Source organism: Rhinolophus sinicus, linkage group LG01 (genome assembly GCF_036562045.2).
Source record: "Rhinolophus sinicus isolate RSC01 linkage group LG01, ASM3656204v1, whole genome shotgun sequence".
NCBI lineage: Eukaryota > Metazoa > Chordata > Mammalia > Chiroptera > Rhinolophidae > Rhinolophus > Rhinolophus sinicus.
In genome coordinates this window covers 53,210,194-53,233,655 of record NC_133751.1, presented here as the reverse complement: position 1 = coordinate 53,233,655, position 23,462 = coordinate 53,210,194, and the positions used below count along the sequence as shown (strand labels likewise).

General features: G+C 35.8%; 1 protein-coding gene across 16 annotated transcripts in view; it reads right to left on the bottom strand.

The window, feature by feature from the left end:
- Window positions 1–703: 703 nt before the first annotated feature.
- Window positions 704–23,462, bottom strand: part of IL1RAP (interleukin 1 receptor accessory protein) — a 127,761-nt gene continuing 105,002 nt past the window's right edge. For 7 of the 16 annotated variants that reach the window (XM_019743144.2, XM_019743146.2, XM_074329428.1 and 4 more), the window contains 5 exons: window positions 23,180–23,328; window positions 18,168–18,317; window positions 16,724–16,867; window positions 5,843–6,787; window positions 704–1,792 (listed from right to left, as the gene is read on the bottom strand). In XM_019743144.2, the coding sequence (XP_019598703.2) occupies window positions 6,069–6,787; window positions 16,724–16,867; window positions 18,168–18,317; window positions 23,180–23,328 (1,162 nt within the window). In that variant the 3' untranslated portion in view covers window positions 704–1,792; window positions 5,843–6,068. Of the gene's footprint in view, window positions 1,793–5,484; window positions 6,788–10,556; window positions 13,901–16,723; window positions 16,868–18,167; window positions 18,318–22,406; window positions 23,329–23,462 lie in introns of those variants that run through there. The other 9 variants (XM_074329433.1, XM_074329446.1, XM_074329496.1 and 6 more) reach the window with 9 other exon arrangements.

Genomic DNA, 23,462 nt, shown 5'->3' with positions numbered 1-23,462 from the left:
CAAGAGTACATATCTGAATTATTTTGGGAGATTTAGTATTCTGGAGTAGACCTCAAATATGTGCAGTTTTTTAAAAGATGGTGTTCAATATTGGTTAAGAAACACTTGCTCAAAGTGTTTTAAAACATGGTATTAAATTATAAATTAACTGCAAGAATGTGGCACAGTTTTGACAACAGAAATATAGTACGTTGTTATGTAGGCCTCTGTGTCTGAAATAAAAAAGAAATACATATCAGATTAGATTTTATTTTGTGTTTTTCTTCCAATAAAGCAATGGAGTATTCAAATCCCCATCACTTAGGAGGATAACATAGCTCATGGTCTGAGTTCAGAATTTATTTGGAATCTCCCATGAGCCCGTTTCAAAGAGCCATTCTTTTCATTTAAATATCTTATGTTTTGAGTTGTTCAAGAAAAAAAATGTGTAAATTATTCTCTAAAGCATTTTGAATGTGTCAATTATCTCCTCGCTTCACTAGGAAGTAAAGTTTTTTCTTTATTCAGTATTATAACTTATTAACATAGATCAAGACTTCTTAAGCATTGATTCTCATCAATACAAAGAGAGCTTTTCCTCATGATTGAATGATACTGCACAACATTAGAAAAGCCATATAACATTCAAATCTTTAATACAAACAGAGAGTCCAAATCACAGAGACAGCAGATGCATAGATAGCAGCAGACTTCATAATACCCACTTTTTGTCAGCTTTTGTCTCTTCCTTCATCTGAGCTTTAGCACGTTCAGTTTGAATTCCCTATTTAGCTCTTCGGATAAATGGATCAAGTGATGCTTTCTAATGACCATGTTACATGCTCTGTTGTGTTCTAAATATCTTCAATTCTTCTGAGGCTCCCTGGATATTAAAAAATGAAATGGCTCATTGGCAGATAGTTTGCGCAAAGCCACTGAACGGAAATTAACCAAATACAAGAACTTTCCAACTTTTAAGAATGCTTCCTCTTAAACAGGAACTGTAATTATTATTGTGTATTCCTTCAACAGCTTTTCTTTGGGGAACATTTATATACAAGGTCAGGCCAAGTCTTTTCTACACACTTTTGTTGTTGTTTCGTTTTGTTTGTTTTTTTTGTTTTTGTTTACGGATACTAACTTGACACATCGGCAAGGTGAGGTGAGATGTTGGCCACAAAGTCCTTCTCTTCCGTCATTATCAAGTCACGTGACAAATCTGTTTGAATGTTTCTTGCCTCTTCAGGTGATCTTAATATCTCATTCTTAGACAAAAGCAGCAGTGTTCATCAAGTTCTATTTCATTTATCTCTTCCTAGGAACATAATAAAAGTGCATTTTCCAGCTGTCTCTATGACTATAGTAGTACTCATTGGTAGTTTTGGCCAATAAACTGCAAGTGAGAGTAGTAAGTGTAATATTTAGGCTGAAACAGAACAGCAGGAAGCCACACATTTCAGATGGCAAAGCTACAAAAAAGTAATCCCCTACGCTGGGCAGGTAGCATAAACAAGAAAAGTGTCTTGTTAATAGGAAGCTACTGAAATATTGGAGTTATTTATTAGCACAGAATAGCTTATCTGATTCTGATTAATAGATATGATGATCACAGCAATCCTACCAGATTCCAGATGTCAGTGCTTGATGTTTCATGTATTAGAAATACACTCTACTAACCACTCTTCTATTCAACTGTCTCCTTGTGCCAAGGCAACTCCAGGGCCTAAACATGCCCTACATTTTCATCTATTGCCTGTAAACACCTTGTTAAAAGGATGATTCGTAGTCCTCCTTGGCTGGAGAAAATCAGAGCCTATAAGGGTAAAAGAGGAGTTAAAGAGAGATAAAAATTACTGGTTCTTAAACTTTTTGTGCATCAAAATCACCTGGGAAGTTGATTCCTATTGCAAATCTGCCCCACTTTAGAGAATCTATTTAGTTAGTCTTGCATGGGGTCAATAAATATGCATTTTAATATAAACCCAAAATGGATCTGATGTGGATGCATAATGATCTGAAGCCTTGGACTTAAGAAACCTTGGACCAGACTCTAATAAGACTCTCTCCTCTTATAACGTGAATAATAATATACAAAATATGGGAAGAGTTTGAAAGAATTCTCAAAGGTAATAGTTTGACCCATGGGAAACCTTACTGAACTCTCAAGGGTACAGTATTAAAATGCAGACTCCTAGACAATGCTCAGTTCCTAATAAATCAGCCCCTCTGGGGGAGGGGCTTATCTGGGATCTTCACTGTAAGATGAACCCCCAAATGATTCTTAGACACACAAAAGTTTGAAACCATTGCCAAAGGGACTCTTTGTCCTTCTGTGCATACCTTTACGATCAGTTTATTATTTGTGGCTTTTTAAATGAATGTTAGTTCAGGAACATTATTTTTATCAACCACTTCAACTCTTCACACTGGAAGTGAATATATTATTAATATTACTATAGTTTTTACTAGTTATAAGAGGATGTAATAGAAACTCACAATGTAAATCACAGCTGCTGAAATATTAAATTTCTTTTGCAAAGTAAATAGTGAACATATTTTTATTTTTCCTTAAGACAAATACAAATTCTTTATTTTGGGAGAAAAAATTATAGCATGATCATAGAGTATAGAGGACACAAAAAAATGACTCTACTTTTTAAATGCTAAAATGAATGTTATAATATTCAAAATTGAAATCATATAAAATCATAATATGACAAGGCCAAATGATACATCAGACAATTGATAAGACATTTAATTAGCTGTGTATGGGTTTGCATTAACTGCCTTTTTTGATTTGAATGCATAATAGTTCAGAGTAAGTAGTTGCAATTAGGTGAGAAGGGAAAGAGAGGGGTAAAAAAAAATAGGTGGCTTTGTAATAGAAATACTTCCTCTTGAATCTTAAGGAATATTTCTAGAATTGGCACTGGTTAGGTGTAATAAGCCTAGATTAGAAGCCCAACCCTATTGCTAATTGGCTGAGTGTCATTAGAAAAATCATTTAACCTAGATAATATGTTCCCATTCTATACTGCTTTTGTGCATTTTGTTAGAGTAAAAAAAAAAAAGAAAAAAGTGATGAATATGAAATCAATTTGTAGGCCATAAGTCATTATGCAAATGTAAGTTTTTGGAACCATGAAAATGATTTTATTATAGGTATACTACTGGCCAATACTTATTGAGCAATTATAATGTGCCAGATACTGTGCTATGCACTTGCATGCATTATATCTTTTAATGCCCACAAAACCCAATGAGGTTAATCAAATTATCCCCATTTTAGTTAGCCGGAGATTGAGGTCCAGATATCCCATGGTCAAACACTTAGGAGAGAAGCAGGACTCATATTCATCTCTACTTGACTTAAAACTTGTAATCCTAAATAGGCTATATTCCTATGTAAATAATATCCATTTAACCTATAATCATATCATTTCAATTATGAATATTCATGACCCATGAGGAAATTTTCTTTCTTATTATCATTTGCCTTACTGAAATATGGCACTAGATATTACATTCAATTGCAGAATGTTGGGTCATAGACTAATAACATAACCTCCTAGCCTTTCTCCATATAGGAAAAGTATGGTCTATTATCTTTCTGACCCCTGAATAGCTAATTTAAAAATTCATGACTTTATACTGCTTACACTGAACTTATATTGTAAGTGGAAATTGATACTGACCAAAACTTAGCTTTTGAGAACACCATGATTATCTTGCTTCTCATTCATAATAAGAGCTTATGTTTCATTTTCATGCCTTTGCTAGTAGTCCTTTCATTTATTTTTCTTCACTTAAAAATAATTCCTAAATGACAAAAGCAATTTATCAGCTTTTACAAAAATATTTAATTGGGTGGGACACTGCTAATAAGGAGTAAGACTGATTATGGGAAAAAATATTATCTTCCTTCTTAGGATATGGAGTGACTTTTATTACCCACAATTAACAGATTTGGAGAGAGTCTGCTATCTATCTTCCATATGAAGATCCTTGAACATACATCAAGGATCAATTAATATTTTCCAGAGTAATGCAACATAGAACATGGGCTGTGCTCAATGATTTTCTGCTGGACATTCAGGTAGGATGGACCGTCATTTCCTCATTAGAAGTTCCATGATAAGTTGCATTTGCTCTGTGGGGTCCTTATTTTTCCTCATCTTTTTGTTTCAACAGGTAAAAGATCTAATAATTTCTTGTTTCAACAGAGAAGGGATCTTTTGCTTTTCTCTGCAAGAGGAGTAGTGTGATAAAACTTCTGGTTTGTTTCTCCACCCCTCATTCACCATAAGTGACTAAGAGAGGCTGACACTTATTGGGCCATAGTTCGATAGCAGCCCTGACTAATATATAGACTAGTATGGCCTTTTGCTCTTTTTATTCTGCTCCTGTTCAAGGGTAGTATTATGTGCTTCTAATTTTCTTATAGTCAACCCACAGAGTAGATAGAAGGCACATTATCGTCCATCTTTTTCTCCTCTGATGGAGTATTAGGTCAGATCTGCCCTATTCTAAGAGTTCAGATATTTTCAATTCAGGGAGAGAATAAACATCTTCCATTATGTCCTTAGGCCAGCCTGTCTTCTCCAGTCTCAATATTGTTTGGGACATTTGAATACCTATGTGCACTTATTTTTTGGGAGGTGAATATCTTAGTTCTGAAACTGCAAACTAGTGGCCCACAGACTGAATGTGTACTCATGTATTTTGATTGGTTCTTTGATTTTTTCCCTTTTTTTCTTTTTCTTTTAAGTTTATACCATCCCATAATTGAGAGATTACATAAAGATCTGAATTTTTTTGATTCTTCTTAAAAACTGAACAATCTGCCAACAGTGAGAGTTAACGCTGGGGCTAAATCAGTGACAACAATCCAGATGGAGTTTAAATAGAGGTTGCTCCCTTTTGAAGAAATAAATTACTCTTCAATTACCTACAAATCCAGTAATCTCCATTAACTCCCTGACAGGGTGATCAAATGTTGTGTACCTCTTATGATTATGTTTAAATATTTAAAGAAGCACGTATCTGAACCTATGTCCCTATACACATGGGTCCTAAATGGAGAACCTTATATCTGGCCCTTTTTTGTCTTTTTCTTTCTTTCTTTCCTTTTTAACCTTCTAATCCCTGTAGGCACTTGAATTCACTATCCCTTCAAAACTGAATAGGAAGAAGGGATTCATGCACCAAACTCTACACTAAACCCCTAACAATACTACACTTTTCAGCTGTCAGTTCTAAAAAATATAGATTTTTGCGTAAACTATTTCATTTGAAACATTTTCTCACTCTCTTTTGGTCCTTTCCCTTAATTCTCCTCATATGCATTAGACAGGAACTGAAGATGCATCTCAGCTCTCCTAGTACCTAAACCAAATCTTGATTTCCTAAAATGGAATACTCTTCAGATATAAATTTGAAAGCCGTAAAAGTAGAGAGGGGAGGGAGAGGGGGGTAAACATTTGTCAGTACAAATGAAATCACATAAAAAATATAACTTTATTGATGCTAACAACTTTAGGCAGTTTAGAGAACACTAGTTTACAGTGAGACTGAGAACACCATGTATCCCTGTGTGGGTGTGTTTGGTTCTTCCAGGGAAAACATGCTGTAGGTTTTCTGTTGAGCTTAGTCCTACAGCTTTCACTAGAACCAACTCCTTTCCATAATGTTCCCTTGAGATAGATACATACCCTGTAAGTCTCATAGCCCCAACTACACCTGGCTAACTCATAACTTGAGGTTTATCAACAAACTCAAAGGAAACACATTTAAATTCTTTGTTCAGTTTTAAACCATTGGGTGAGATAGAGGATCAGACTTTAGGCAACTTTTACATACTGACCTTCTAGGGGCCAAGAAGAGTGTGCTCTTCTGAGGCCATTAGAGGCAATAATTCTGGATGCAGGTCCTTCGGATCTTTTGTCTCCTAGAAATAAATAGTTTTTAAAAATCAATAAAGGAGACACAATATGCTAGTCCATTAGATGATAAAAATGTCAGTTATTCCCATAGGTTCGTGACACAAAGAGGGCTGGTAGAGATAGCAGTCACCACCCACCACACAGTAATTATAGGATATAAAAGTCATTGTTATTGGATAAATCCGTGAAATGGTGAAGAGCAAGGGCTGAGATCTGGGGAGCAGGGGTTTCCAATCTGGTGCCATTTTGTATCCATTGAGTTTCTGACTGTTGGGGAACAAGCTTACAGAGGTGTGTCTCCCACTGGGGCTGTGTATGGATCTCTGCCCGGCTCTTGCTCCTAAGGTGACTCTCTCCTTCACAGTAGGTGACACAGCAGCGACAGGCTGCAGAGGGCTTCCCTCTGTGCTTGGAAATTGTGCCTGGACCTGGAGAGGCACCTGCAGCCCTCCGCGAACTCTGGAGTTCTGGGGGCTCTTTCAAGCGACTTTTCCTCCTTTGAACATGGTCCAGACTGATGTCAGACTGGGAAGAACAGCTCTCATTCCAGCCAGAGCTGGCACTCAGACTTCTCAGGGGAAGAGCCAACCGCAAGGCTTTCCAGAATTTAGAGCCAGAATGTTTGGACTTTTCTCCCTTCCAGCTCACAAATGACACAGACTCCTTTAGCTGCAGGATGCCCGGGTGTGGATGCTCAAGGGGACGATACTCAACCACAATGAGCTTGGTAGCAATGGAGTTCTGGCACATGACACCCAGTTTAAATTCCAGCATGCTGATGCTCTTTTCTGTCACATAGTCTGGGCTCAGGACAACAATCATCCTTCGGCTCCTCTGAATGAAGTCAAACACTGCTTCCACTGTATCTACAGGAAAATGGAAAGATAGGACATGCCTAGTGAAAACTTATATAAGTTCCAGCTTATCATTGTGCTTCCTACAAAGGACAGGCAATGAGTAAACACTTGAGAATACAGGATCTCATTGTCAAGTAATCTACTCAGTTAAGGAATCTCATCTATACCACTAGTACCAATGGTTGCTAAGTATCTGCTACTATCAAAGATGAGAAATTAACCACCTTTAAAAGTACCTAATTTAGTTCTGTTGGTAAATTATTTCCTGGTTTGAAATATTCTTCCTTACTACTTTTTATAGTGATCCTAGATCTGATATCCTCAAATATTTGAAATATTTTGCAATCATTGTGATCTCACTGTTTTTTTTCTCATCTCTAGATTAAATAACATTTATCTTATTCTCCTTATGACATGGTATCAAATCTCTTCCCCACTTTTATTATTTTCTTCTGAATAATATTCAGTTTATGTAAGTGTTTCTTAAGAGTAGTATCTTGAACAGGGCTGAACACAGTGCACCAGACATAGTCTGATCAGCACAAAGCAATATGGAGCTACCATCTTCTAAGATCCATATAGTTTACATGTCTTGATACTTAAAAAAGTTTTTGTATCAGACAATTCATAGTATTGATCAAAATTCCTTTTCTTCTTTTTTTTTGTGTGTGTGAATATATGGTCTAAAAATCAATTAAAGGGGCAACAGCATTGACAATGGATAAGAATCAATTAGTTAAGACTTCTGGCAAAGCATTCAATTCTAATAATTAACTGAAGTGGATTTGGACAGATCTGAATGGAAAAGATCTTGAGTTAAATGCAGTGCTTAACTCACTGTTCACTCTAAGAGCTTAATGAACAATGTTATTTTCTGAAGGGAAAAACTTCCAAATATATGAACCATAGCCCCTGACAGCTATGACAACAGGTGCTGCAGACACATCATGAGGTTGAGTACCACTGCTTTGAGGGTCGGGGGTGAAATAGTGGCCTAGAGACGTTTCAGCCTGTGAAGACAAGCTGAAAGTCTGCAGGGAAATTGATCGTTACAAAATTTGACAGGGAATGAAGGAGCTGTGGGCCAGATTAGTTCTTTCCAATTAGTGAATTTAACATGAATTTGAAGGAAAATTAGAAGAGACATGTGCTCAATTTTTAAGAACCTGTGAAGGGTTTTATCAAATGTGCAGAGTGTTTTAGAGAATTGTCTCTATCTTAAAAGATGAATCTAAATTTTCACTTATTATCAAAGCCTGTGTGTGTGTGTGTTTGTGTGTGTATGCATGCATGTTTTATAAACTCCTGTGTTCTGTCTAGTACTGCCCAAAATCTTATGTAGCTGCCTTTCATAAACCTGAGAATGGGAGAGTGGGAAGCCTACTGCTTTTCCTGTCTCATGATACATATGATAAACCTTTAAAATAACATGGATAGTTTTTCATCAAAAGGAACTTGTGTACTCAGATTGTGTGTGTGTGTGTGTGTGTGTGTGTTACTTCAAAATAGCCACATTAGGAAAATGTACATCCTGTTCAAAATAAAGTATTATCCTAGATCCTCTAACAAAGAGCCTGTGGCTTTTTAAATTTTCACTTACTAGTACCCCATTCAGAAAATGTGGGATTTGCATTTGAAAGAGGGCAATGCTAAAGAAACAGACATGAATGGTGAAATTCCAGACTTTGAGTAATGAATATAGTAAATGCTTCTCTGATAGGGGATAGCCTATTTTTACTTAGAGGTCTTCACAGAGTACTTTGAAAGAAGCTGTGCTCTTTATGGCATATATATTAATATCTTACATATTGTCAAAACTTCATATCTGAGGATGCAAATTATTGTGATTTTAATGCTAAAGATTATTTGAAGAGGGTCCTTTATTCTGTCTGGCTCAAATGAGTTGTGGCTATATAGTGATGACGCTAGTTTCCTTGTGTGGTACTTTGTTTTGAAGTCACAATTTCTGGTCTGGAACTCCCCAATATTCCAGAATACTCCTGCCTTTGTACAACATAATTCTCGGAAATTCACCTAGGAAAAACAAACAAACTAGGGCTTTGATTTTGTTCTTTGGCTAGGTTATTGGTGTGTGAACGAGCAGTACATCTCTCTCTCTTTCTTAAAACTTGAAGTGTAGTTAAAAAAAAAGGGGGGTGGGGGGCTGTCATCCCATTTGGAAGATGGATCTGAATTCATATATTGGTTTTGTCATTTATCTGTCTTTTTGTCTTAACATCTTTATATATGAGTTTACCCATCTATAAAACACATATGATAGCAAACATGGAGTGTTGTTAGACAAACTAGAGATACCTAAATGTAAATGTCTAGCAAAACCAATATTAAAATAAAGTGTGCTGCAAACACACTAATGTTGATTGAATCTGAATCAATTCTTGATGATGATTTCAGAGAATCACCTTAATATGTAGATTTATGAGAATCATAAGTTTTAAAAGTTCTGTCTGTTCAGTTGAAAATAGACGTTGATTAAAAAAAAATACTACTGAAACACTTAATCTCCTAGCCCATTGCTAATGGTACTTCATATTCCTTGATAGAAACAGAGAAACAAGACAGACTAGTTGCTGAATATGTCTCTCCTATCATACTGTGAATTTACTTGTGTGAAAGACCTAGTGACATCAATAAATGACTGAAGAAAATATCTTGAGAGTTTTAACAAGGTCAGTAATATCCAATTAGCTGTGATGACCAAACTACTGACACTGAATCTGCTATTATTGAAAGTAATTAGTCACTACTATGTTCTAGGAGGTCATTTAATATGTTCAGGGTTGGAAGCAACTTCAGACTCATCACCACCCATCCAATGCACTGAACCCATATATAAAATCTCATAAAAATTCATCAAATCTCTGTACATCTCTAGTAAAGGGGGCCTAGTATCTCCAAAAAACAATGAAATACATTATTGCTCAACTCTGCTTTAGTTTCCTGATTGAATAGAAATCTGTTTCCTTGTAATGTCCATCCATTGATCTTAGTCTACCCTTTGGAGATTCCTTTCAAAGGGAAAAAATCTTCAGTAGGAAAATTTTTACTAATCTAACCAGTTCAATTATAGGGACGCAATAAATATTTTTAGTGTAAGTGGATAGAAAAGAAAAAATTAAGCATAAGGTTTCCTGTCACTGTGAATATAATATTAAAGTATGGACTAACTCAAAAGAAAATGCATTTCCAAATATTTATCACTGATTTATTTGTGACAGAAATGCATCTTTGATTCCTTCATTCATATTACCATCTATTAACTAAAAGCAAGGCATTAATTAATTGATCTCATTCTAAAGCAACTGCATTGGGGTTGCATTAAATCCTGTAAAAGGTAAGAGATTCCTGCAAGCTACCCAAGTTCCAAGTTGAACAAAAAGGAACAGGCTGTGTCTTTGTTTTAAAAGAATCTCTCTCTCTCTCTCTCTCTCTCTCTCTCTTTCTTCTTCCCTCTTCCTCCCCTCTCTGCCTCTCTATTATTATCTCCCTGTCTCTCTGGCTTTCTACACACACACACACACACACACACACACACACACACACCTGGTATACTAGAGCAAATCGTTTTACTTAAGTAACTCTTTTATTCACAAGTAAAGAAAATGTTCTTGAGATGAAGTTCCCATTTTTCTCAGATTTCTCTCAGAAAGAGAAACTTAACTAGCGTAAGTTATAACATTTTCATATGCATTATTCTTTTTATTCTCATTACTTATGCCCAAACATGAAAATAAAGACATGTAACACATGCACAAAATAAAATTCAAAGCTGAAAATAAGGTTTATTTTTAAAATAAACAAATTTACAAATCAAATGAAAAATGGAAAATACAAAAATTTATGAATAAAATAAAAAAGGTAATCTTAAAATATTAAAACCTATGGAAAGAAAATGGATAATTAACAAGTGGAGTGATGCTTTTATTTCCCAATACAATGGCGTGCTTGTTTATAAGAATACTAGGGACCCATCTAAGTTATAATACAGAAGAGAATTAAATAAATTTCATATGATTGTGTAATTAGACATTCTATATATCATGATTCTTTGTTAACTTGTGTGCAGAAGATCCTTATATATCTTAAACCGTTAAGGTTCTTTTTTAAACTTTTGGGGCATTTTTTTTTTTTAACATTAGAGAGCGATTTGTTCCTGATTTCTAAATTATGTTTCCCCATCTCCCTCAAATATTCTATATGTGGCATCTTCCAGGACATAAAACAAAGAAAAAGATCTTGAAACAACGTTCTCTTAGAATGAGCCATATCATGTAAATTTGAGATGCTTTAGACTTTAGCATTTGGAAGAGAACAGTTCCAAAGACAAGAATATAAATAGGGGGAAAAAAATCGGGAAATTTCTAGGGGCACCCCACAGCATTTGGGATAAATATGGAACCCAAAAGTGCAAAAAGAATGCAGTAGTGGCATAAAAATCATCCCTTAGTGATGGGACTCTCCCCCAATTACCTAAAGCTAACACAAGAATTGATATACAACGCTTATTTGGAGTCAGGTCTCCTCTGGACTTGTGAGTGATGGATTATTAGGAGTTATTGTGGTTCGTAACAAGGAACATCATTAACAAGGCCAAAAAAAAAAAAAGGGACATCCAAGAATGACTCCCTAGCACAGTTTTATGGTCAAGAATTCACACTTTTCTTCAATTTAAAATAATCAGTAACTCCTTGATAGAGAAATGTTTTTTTGTGGTCATTAATACTGCTGAAGGACTTAAATGTAAGAGATAGTTTTAGAATTGTTTAACAGCATTCACACTACTGGATAAGAGCTTCCTTAACTTATGAATTATGGTGTTTCATAGGATACTTAGGCTCATTTAGAGGTATTTTATTTTCCTTTCCTTTATGACTCAACAGTCCAAATAGAGATTTACTTCCCCAACAGTTGAGCACTGAGATTAACATAGCTTAATTTTTAAGTGTGTGCTTAAAGCACAGTACATGATAAATTAATGCCAGAGGACTGGCTGGCGACTGCTCAGCAGTGACCTTGGAAGCTCTGTGAACAACATATTCCACTGCACCCAGATCAACTGTAACAGTAGTTATTTATACCAATTTAGGGAAGGCAAGTACTAACAACAGCTACTAGTCTATGATCTGTGAATTCTCAAATAATATTAATGTGTAGAAAACACTGACACAAAAGCAGTACAGTAAAAACAAAATTTAAAGATTGGACAAGTGTTCCAGTGGCTTGTGCCAATGACTATTTAACATCATATGCACGTACGTATATATATATGTGTGTGTGTGTATATGTATACATTATGCAATGTATATATATGTGTGTGTATGTGTATATATACACATATATACATAAATTAATTATGCATATATGCATATATACATATATATAATTCATGTGTATCTATATGTAACATATTAAATATAGATACACTCATATATATAATTTGTGTGTGTGTGTACACACACACACACATATAAGTAAGATAGATATCCATCACTCTGTAAACTCTGGATTTAGTTTTCACTTTTTCAAATCTTAAGAACAGTAACATTTTATTTAAAACAAACTAAAACAAGTTACATTGACAATGACATTTCGGATGACTTGTTTGGAGTGAGTTCATTAACTGTACCAGTGAATAAAACAGGGAAAACACTAGGGGTCCAGTTAATTCTCTTCGAATATTAATGCTAAAAGCAGCTCTCATGGTCACTGAATCTAACTTCCACACTTTACAATGGAGGAAACAGAAACAAGCAAGGAGACATCTCTTTCCTAATATTCACATTAGCAAGGCTGAGATTAAAAGACAAATTGACAAACACCCTGTTCTGTGCTTTTTCTCACAAGCCAGAAAAATGCCCTAAAAGCACTCTGCTGTTATTTCACTCTCTATTAGCACCATTAGGAGAAGTTTCCTATCAGACTGAATCAAGTGTGGAGCCACCTGTAAACTCTGAATTACTGATACAAACAAGGTACAGTAGATAGAAGATGGAGTGATAAATGTGAGTTGACCTATAGATACTCAGAAGTTTACTATAATAGAAACATTATGATACATTTTTCAAGTTGACAAATATGACATCAATTACCTGAGATAAAGGGTAGAGGGGGTATAGTAGGAGAAAACACAGGCAAGTCCTTTAAATCAATTAGAAGAAACACTTTCAGTAATACTGCTCTGTATCATTCTAAGTGGGTGTCCGTCTTGCTGTGATGGTGTGTCATACAGCAGAATGAGTAAAAGAACTCATTATCCTCAGCTAATATAAATTTAGACCCTGATTATATTTTTAAGGATGAATAATGATGAAAGAAAAAGAAAACTATACCTGGAAACTTATAATGACCCTGTTAATGTATGACTTATCTTTAAGGGGTCTTTCAATCCACAGCAAAGGTGTTCCCCGTAATGTTAAAATTATGAGAGAGAGAGAGAGAGAGAATAGAGACATGTAGGAACAAGGACAGAGGATGAAGGTGGCAAAATTCACGTCAACTGAGTCTTTGCCTGCAAAGAACAGTGACATCAGAAACTGGTGACAAACTGGTGGCACTATCATTCTAAATCTCAGTATTGCCTGAAGAAGCAGAACAGCCAGTCATACAGTCACCCTGAATTTATCTCTATGGCGAGGCTACCATAGAACGTTTTTCTGCCCGTGAAACAATAAATTGGGTATAAAGAATGGGGAACTCTTCCTTCCTGGAGTACCCCTGGATCTTTTTACCCCTTTCACACATTTTTCAAAGATGAATAGGAGAGACCCTGCTCGTCACTTCTAGACCACCTGGAACTTTTCTTCACTGGCATGGCCACCTGTAGCTGCTTCCAGAACCTGCCCTGTGGATACTTGGATTTCTCCCCTTTCCATTTAATGACCGTGAGCACCGTCTTAGCCCTCTTCAGCTCTTTCACCTTCGTCTGCTTCACAGCTTTGTACTGTACTAAAATGACGTTGATGTTTCCCCGAGAGGCCATGTTTTCTAGGCCAGCCTTGAGCTCCAGGAGGGCTTGGGTTCCCTGGAGCACGTAGTTGGGGCTTAGAACAACCAGGAGGCGTCTGCTTTTCTGAATGAAGCTCAAGGTCTCGTCTGTGACAACTGGGAAAGAAAACACCACGGGGATTAGTGTTGGCCAAGAACTCCCCAAAAGTATAGGGCCTGAGGAGCAAGCATAGGGAACTTAAGGGAATAGGCTGAGAATTGAGATGAAACTTTTTACCAAGAACACTTTGAAAAACTTAATCCTTAGACCCATTCACACTGTTCACTAAACACCAGTCTCCTTAGGAAGAATAGAAACTATATGTACATAGTCCAACCCAAAGAGAATTCCAAACAGGCCAGAGGCCAAAACATACTTCTGTGACCTTGGTCTTCAAAAGCATTAGTTGGGACATCAAGGAATAAATGAGTTGTACTGAAATAAATTTCTTCATACTGGGTTGCATGTTGTGTCCCAGCCAAAGCAACTCCTGAGTCCTTTCTCCCCAAAGATACCCATGTATCAACTCTCTAGTGTCAGTGAGCATTCAAAAAGATATACATTATAGAGTCAAAATCATAGAAGTTCATTTTTTTGCGAACACAGGACAAGAAGAACAGGAAACTTCATTTTTGAAAGTCCTTTTCTGTTGTCACACACCTCCCGACTAGAATGGTATGTCATTGGAATAGGAACTTAAAAACAAAACAAAACAAAACAAAAAAACATTTAGCCAACTGAATGGCATTTTGGATGGCATCACATTCTCAGATCAGCTTTCTATTCTGCTCTCTGCTCTGGAGGCTAAATTAATCCCTGCGTCTTTATCCTTAAACTCCTATCGTTACAATGAAGTCATGTGTTTTGGCAGCTGCTGGCTGATGTGTCTGCTTTTACTACCAGGCAAATGGTTTCTTTAGATCAGAAAAGAAGAGCAAGTAAAATGGAAATGCACTGTAATTTTATTCTGCTGTCAAGGGCTTTGACTAGTTCCTGTCACTAAATTCTTGGGAATAATCCATCTCCTCAAGGTTTCTTATCAAAGACCATATAATTCTTTCCCTGGGGTTCAGAAAGGAGCCAACTCCAGGGAATGCACTAATGTTGTGGAAAGCTATTTCATGGCTTACTATACTTTTCTAAGCAGTCATTTTGCCCCTTAATCTTCGTAGGTACAGAGGCAGTGTGTGCGTGTGTGTGTGTGTGTGTGTGTGTGTGTGTGTGTGCGTCTGCAATTAGAATAGCATGTGCAGCCTGGAGAAGAATCCAGGAGAAAGTAATTGTGTACTCCAAGCAGAGTTGCTGGAGGCTGACCATGTGTAAGCATGGCAAGAGACCCAGAGGCAAAGAGGACGCAGTAAGAGCAGCAGGGAAAATGAGAAAGATGACAAGGATCAACCATCAACGCAGATGTAGTAGGGTATTATGTAGAATTCAAATTCTTCAAAGAACTATCAACCCCTATTGGAGAGTCTTGCATTGTTGTTATACTGTGTATCTTTATATACTTTCCACATAGTAGATAAATATTTGTTGAATGGCTGTATAAATGAACAAATGACTGAATAAATGATTTCGGATTTTAAGTCTTAAAAGGAGTGGAATTTTTTCTTTAATTATAGAATTAAGTCATCATTTCCTGGCAAAATTATACTGAAGGAGATATTCACTGTAGAACACAAGCAAGATGGACTTTTGGGTGATGACTGGGGAGATAAAATAAGGGATCCAGTTACTACAAAATGAGAATAAACATTTTGGTCTATTCTGCATTAGAGTTAAACTGAGATATATTCCATTATCTCTATAACATATAAAAAACAAAACATGTGAAGTGATTAATATAAACAGGATTTTAAGGAAAGAAAATTAGTTTGTTGTGCTGAAGATTAGAGCCATCACATGCATTTCAACAGTACAAAGATTAACAGTGGGTTTCGGAATGCTATTATGTATTTATAAAACAAACTCCAGTGGGCCATCACTTTGTGTATTACTGTGTCGATTGGAACAGTAGAGACATACTTTTATTTTAAAACGTTCGACAATTCAAATTTCTTTTTTTAACCTACTAGAATATACTGGACTTTGTAAAATTTTAAACATTATATCAAACATGTAAGCTGATAGAAATGAAGAAACAGACCCAAGGGAAAGGAGAATTTGAGTGGTGTTGGTTTGCTAGAAAACAAAAGTGAGGGAAAGGAAATTAGCAAATGCCAAAGTGAAATATTCTAATTATTATCAGTGAGTAATAGAAAGAAAAATTCCATGTACTCTCTCCTGTAATTCATTTTTAGTAAAATTGAGTAAACCTCAGTCTTTGTAAAAATGTTTTGTTTAAACTTAGTCTTTGTAAAGCAAATTTAAGGCAAATTAATGTAGATTAGCTAAACCTTTTAAAAATCTAAATGTGGTTAGACATTTATATCATTTATGCAGTGATCCCCTCGATTAGTCTAGTACCCACCTGGCACTATGCATAGTAGCTGCAACATTATTGACTATGTTCTATATGCTGTACTTTACATCCCTGTGACTGTTTGCTGTACACCTGAAACTAATATAAAATAACATTGAATGTCAACTGTAACTGAAAATATAAATAATTAATTTTAAAAAATGTGAGTAAACAGGATATTTAAAGCTATATCATTTAATAGAGCTCTAATCTACGCTGCAACTACACTTTTTTGAAATCGAGTTTTCAAAGCTTACCAGGGAAAATATTTTATACCATAAACTGCAATTGAATAGTCTATACCTTACAAAGTAGTTTTATTCCTAGAGAGGCTCTGCCTATTACTTCAATGAATTGGACATTAAATGTCCAAAGATGCCAACATAGAGTTGTGCCATGAGTCTCATCCATGATCCAAAGCATACAATCCCTTTTGTCTTTCAGAGTAGCATCACTTGTACCCATCTGAAATACCTACTTCCCCCAGGCAGACTGTCGCGGTCAAAGATGCACAGCTTGTATCCGAATTCATTCTCCAAAACTCCACGGAGGGTCAGTAATACAAATTCTTCTTCTTCAGCATTCCTTGCATAGGATACATAAATATCATATTCCTTCCCATCTAGCAAAAGAAACACAGATCCAATATACATTAAGAAAGTTTCTCAATAGTATTGCACATTTTTCTTAAATCAAACTTCTGCAAATTAAACATTCTCATTTTTTATGTGTATGAAGTATCTGACAGATTTTAGTGTGATTTTCTACTTATGACAGGTTTCCAGGCAAAATGACCATTTTTAAGGTGTAATTGCAAATTTTATCTGATGTGTTTTCTATGCTCATTTCACTGAGTTCAATTTCTATGGTGGAGAATAAGTGAAGATTGATTCTTTCAACTATGAATTAACAGAATCAGGAAGCAAATAGTTAATCATAGGTGCTGGCAATTAATACCACGCAGAAAACTTCTAGTTCCTGTGTTAGTATGTCACTCACTAATACATTAGAATTATAAATTGAGCAAAACTTTTAGAAATGGTTTAATTTATACTTCAAAATAACTATAATTAAAAACATATTTAGATTCAATAAGCCAATCTTTTACAAAGTTGCCTAATTATAAAAACTACCTCTCTTTAAAAATATAGGTTCTGTCTCCTCAGCTTACTGAATGAAAATCTTTATGGGACGGGTCTAAGAATCTGTACGTTTACTTGTTTCATTCTTGTCACCAGGAAATTACATAATAGAACAATGCTTCTTAAACTTTAATGAGCGTATGAATCACTCAGGAATACTGTAAAAATGTAGATTCTGATTCAGAATAAGGGTTTGGCTTAAGATTCTCCTTTAATAAGCTCCCATGTGATTCTGATGCTTCTGGTACCTGGATGAGCCCTGAGTACAAAGAATACGGACCTGCACTGGCCAGTACAGCAGGTATAAGTCAAAAGTGCCTATTAAGCACTGGAAATGCAGCTGGTCTGAACTGAGATATGCTATAAGTATAGAATACAAAACATACTGAGCTTTGAATATTGTTAGTACCAAAAATAAGACTAAAATATCTCTATTAACTTAATATTAATTACAAGCGAAAATGATCGTATTTTGAACATTTTGAGTTAAGTAAGATCTATTACTATTAAAATTATTTTCACTTCTCCTAATGTGACCACTAGAAAAAATTTAATTACATTGTGGTTTGCATTACATTTCTATTTGGACAGTGCCAATATAGACTAAATGCCATATTGAGCCAAGAAAGGAGAAAGATATGCATTAGACAGACTTTCAATAGTAAGGGTTGAAACAAAAGATAGTCTGATTACACATTCCAGTTAATTTAGATTTTATTAAGCCAACATCTTTCTAAAGATGACAGTAGAATAGATTCATATCAAATTTCTGTAACTCACCTAAAATGGTTTCATCTGTTCCAAAATGAGCCCGGTAAAATAGGACCATCTCCAGCCAGTAAACATGGTAAATGACAATGAGAATCACCACCAGCAGGACTGTGACCCCAAAACCACATGCCAGTTCCACTGTGTATCTTGGAGCTACCACTGGAGTGAACAAAAAAGAAACAATCGATTTCTATGTGGTGATCAGAGCCACCATCATCCTGCAGACAGCTGGATAAGCCAAGCAACTGAGCCATCCACCTGCTCTATATGTGTGAACAAGCAGAGGTAACATGGTAGGAGTCAGGCACCATATTTTAATACTAAAGTGTGTAATAGTTAGCTTTTTGTTTCCAGGAACTGGCATAGAGGCATTTTTAACTATTAGATGATTTGATAGACTTTGATGATATACAAATTAAAACAGAATCTTAGCATTGGGAAGGATTTAGAAGGTCATCTAATTCAATTTACTATCTGATACCTGAATATAATCAAAAATATTTTTGTAAAGTGTATTTCCATCTTCTGTTTGCCCATCTCTTGGGATAGAATCCTTACTACTACCTGGATCAGCCCACGATATTGTAGAGATTTAATATTAGAGCAGTTAAATGAAGCAAAAATCTCAATGTGTTTCCTTCCATTAGTCTTAATTTCATCCTCTTGTCCAGAACCATATGGAAGAAATTGAATTCCTTTTCCTCTATATTTGGAAATAGGCCTCAAAAATCTTATTTTCATCAAGCAGAAACAGAGGGCATTCACCAAATGCTGAGTGCGCTTGGCTCTGAAAGGATCTTTTAGGTCTACAGTTCTAGGATATACATTCCAAAGACTGACTTGCAATACCCAGGTATGGACAGATTTTATTATATAGTAATATGTCCAAAAGCTTGCTTCTCCACTCCTTCTCATTCCCCACTAAAAAACATATTTAGTCTTCTAGGTAGAGACTATGTCTTCTGCATCCATCTTACCCATAGAACACCTAGGATCTGAATGAGCATCTCCAGATATAATATTGTATGCTACATTGTGTATGAGCAACTTCAGATGGCTGCTTTACTAGCTTGTGATAATAAAGCTTAAGAATTTGAAAAATGAACAGAATATTTACCAGACCTAAAGCAGGAGTGGCTTAAATTATGTATTAATTGATTTGACAATTACCTCTCAACATCTACTATTTGCCAGAAGCTGCTGGGGTTACAATGGTGGATAAGACAAAAAGGGTCTCTATCCTCTTAGGGCTAATATTCTAATGCAGGAACATAAATAAAGAAATAAATAAGATCCTAAATAAGATACATACAAATAAAACCACACCAAAGGATATCATAATAATAATTTTCAGAGAATGATCAGTACTATAAAGGAAATAAACCAGGGTAATGTGATGGGAGTCATTGAGGGATGGGGTTGGAGCAGGAGAGGTATTTTAGTAGGATGGTGAGAAAAGGCTTCTTTGAGCACTTGAGCATTGTAGGTGGTTGAGTGTTTGCTGAGACAAGGCACAGGAGACTTTTGTTCAAAGCTGGGATTATTGAGGCTCCCTGACTCCAAAGTCCAGATCTTTGCATAACACTACCATGAAGTTGAATTCATGATCATAACTGGTGGAAACACCCCTTTTAAAATGGGTATCTATCTTAAGGGGAACATGGTAAGCAGCCTGGAGCTGAGCTTGAGGGTCTCTAATTAAGGGCATATCATAGAGTTTCGAGTTCATTATCCTAAACTCAGGATACGAATCCTGTTACAAATATAGCCTGCAACTCACCAGGGCAGAATTATTATCAGGTAGTTTTGAACTCGCTCCATGAGTAATGGTGCTGTAAGAAAACTCCATCGTAAAATGCTATAAGCTATGTCTGCAATTTGTTGAGAATATACTAAGTTCAGTTTGGGTAGTTAGTATGAATATTTCTGTTTCTTTGGTAATTTTGAGTACAAGTTAACAGTACACTGGGATAATTTCCACTGTCGTCTTCATTGTTTGCTCAGTTATTTTGGCTCCCTCTGGTAGACATTTTGTAATAGGGAGGAAAAAAGAGGTCAGTGGATCCACCTACCTGAAATGGATTTTTAAAAATATCAATAGATACCTTGCTTAATGATCAAGAGATCAATGACTCTCATAAATTTCCCTCTGTCACATTCATTTCATTACTGCCTATTTTATTTCTAGTGGGGCTTTTAAATTTTGTTTTGGGTCATACAATTACGTGTTATATTTATTTACAGATTGTATTTTGTGGGGCCATCTTGATGATATCAAGAAGTTCTTAATGTTTTTTAACTAACTGAACAGTTAAGCTAAATAATCTACAAGCCTACATTTCTAAGTGGCTTAAATCACATGCAGAGCATGCTCTAAAAAAGCTTTCATATAAAGCTTTGCTGGCTTCCAAGTTATATGTTTGTATGTGTATATATATATAACTTACCTGCCCTCACATTTTGTTCTTCATTCAGCCCACATTTTCTGTCTGCCCCAGCAGGGATGTCTCATGTTTTGGCAGAAAGATTTTACTCTGATGCAATCTCAGACCAAAGGGTTTCCAATCAGAAAGGGGTGATGCAATTTGATCAGATTGGACTCCTAAACTGCTTCTCTCTTTGATCTCACTGATAATCTGTTTTAGGATGGAGCCAAATTTAACCATTTGCTTTGCTCCCTGAATCAGAATCCCCTCCATCCCTGTTATGATCCTATAGTGATAAATGGCTCTAAAGCCCACATTTCCAACTAACCACCCTTGGTGAAACCAGTCCAATACCTTAGCTCTACCTAGTCTTTTTCCCTGTTTCAAGTTATTGGTCTACCCACATGTTTCTCCTTGGAAACTTAAGTTATTCTCTTCATCTTCATTATTGTAGCTGGGGCCTTGCTATTCGTTGATTCTCTCAACCAAAACACTAGTTGCTTGGACTTTCAAGTATTCCCTGCCTATCCTTTGCTAATTTGCGGGGACTTCTTGATGATTTTTGCAACTGTGGCGATGATCATTTTCTTGAATTGCAAAGAGAATGCTTTATTTAAAATGATAATAACCCAGAAACCTATGACTGAATTGCCCTACAGACCTGATTTGTGTGGTTGTCATAGTGGGTTAAACCTTGTGCATTTTTGGACCTCAGCTTCTTACCCTAGAGGAGAAATGCATACTGGAGTAGCCTTCCCTCCATGATATCTAAAATAACAATTTTTCAGAGGTGGGCAACTGATAGTGCAGGAGTGTGATCTGCACAAAACAGGTAAGCCCCACTATCACACAGGCTTATTTCCTGAAGGCACCTTGGAGATTGCTACAGAGAAAGGGGAAAACTGTAAGCTCCATAGTCACACAGAGCTCAGGAGACAGTATATAGAGTTGAGAACTGCTGAACTTACAGGCTTGGGTACTGAAGAAAAGAAAAATGTGTACAAAAGGACCTCTATAAATATGCAAGTTTGGAATAATACAAAGCTTTGCATATTAAGGATGACACTTCACAAGATCAGGCAAAGAATAGCTAGCTAGCAGTGAAAAAAAAAAAAAAATGACCAGGGAGGAAACAACTACGAGAGAGCTGGGAACTGAACAATTCTTGGAGTACACGCAGGATTGGGCAACACTTGACTTAAGATCACTCAGAGTGAAGAAATTTAGCTCCTCAAGTATTAAGTAGAAACCCCGGTTGGGCTATGTCTTAAAAATAGGTCCAATCTGGCCTTAGAGAAAAAGCTGTTTTAGACCTACTCTAGCAAGGATAAGTAAGATGCTTCAAAACAAAAAAAAGAAGCTGTTGTGTAAGTAAATTAACTACTTGCCAGAACAAACATAACACTCACAAAATTCAGACACTCAATGATGTAACATCCATGATGTCCAACATAAAATTAAAAATCTAGACAGATGAAAAAGCAAAAAAAGAGACCCATAATCAGAAGAAAAGTTAGCCAATAAAAACAGGATTAGTATTAAAGGTTTAAATCTCATTGCAAAATGTGACAGTTATGAATTAACTTTTTTTATTTTTTATTTTTTTTTACTTTCGGTATAAATATTATAGGCTCCATCTAACACAAGGATCCAGGATAATTCTGAATGACGTGACTGCATGTGTGATAAATCATCATTATCTTTCTCCAGATCATTGAAAAACATTCTTGAAGGGATTAGCTGTCTGGGGTTCTGTGCTCAGTGAGAGAACGAAATAGAATTTTAGACACAGTCTGTTTCAGGAGCCACAGCTCACACAAGAAAGCTTTGTAATTTTTATTTATTGTAGAAAAATATAGTAATATCAACATAGAAATCATTGTATATCATTTTAAGTCATAATTTAAATAATTTTTGTTTCAGCAACTATGGCTAGTAGTATATTATAAACCTGCTTAAATATTGACACACAGTGTTGAACGTGAGCATTTTAAAATTATATTTTTTGAGAATTAATATTTTATATATTACTGTTTGCATACAATTAGATGGTTGCTAATTTATAATGTTTCATTCTTATAGATAATGCTTCTAAGAATATTTATCCATAATTCCCTTTCTGTTAATAGTTCTGTACATAATTCTCTTTCTGTTAAGTTATTTATTCAGGAAAAATTCTGAAAATATTGTCATATGGTATGAACATTTTTATGACTCTTGAACTCTGCCAGCAATGATTACTAAAAGGGTCTTTACAATTCACCAACAATATGTGTGACTCTACCTGTTTTATTATATCTTTGGCAGCTTTAAATATTGTCTTCATTTTTCACGACAGTGTAGATATGAAATTATACCTCATTATCATAATCACATATTTTTTAGCCACATTTAGGCACTAAGTTACTAAAACTATTTTGACTATCTTTACATAGATGGAAACTTTCTCTCCAGATTTTTCATGCAACTTTGATTCATGACTATGTGGTAGATGTGCTAAGTGCGGGAGCTCGTGTCTCAATCTCTCCTTTTTTCCTTAGTCACCACAGCGTTACACTGGAGTTCACAGATTCGTCCGTGGAGTGCATCCGTTACCTTTCTGTTTCACCTTGGCTGGCTTCTCAACCTCCCCTTTGGCATTTCTAGCATGACAGACATAGTTGCGCTTGAGATCCTCTGCAGTAACTTTCTTGATGCTCAGAATCTGAATTCTTGTTTCATCTTCTGTTTTAGTCTGTCTGACACTAGAAACAAGGGAAAGAAAATCAGAGCGTTAGTGAGATTCAAGGACCATGTGCTATGTGCGAATGGGGAAGCAGACAACCAGAGAGCCCCTAGGTGAGGGCAGATGCAATGTCCATAGTGTCCATTGCCTTGT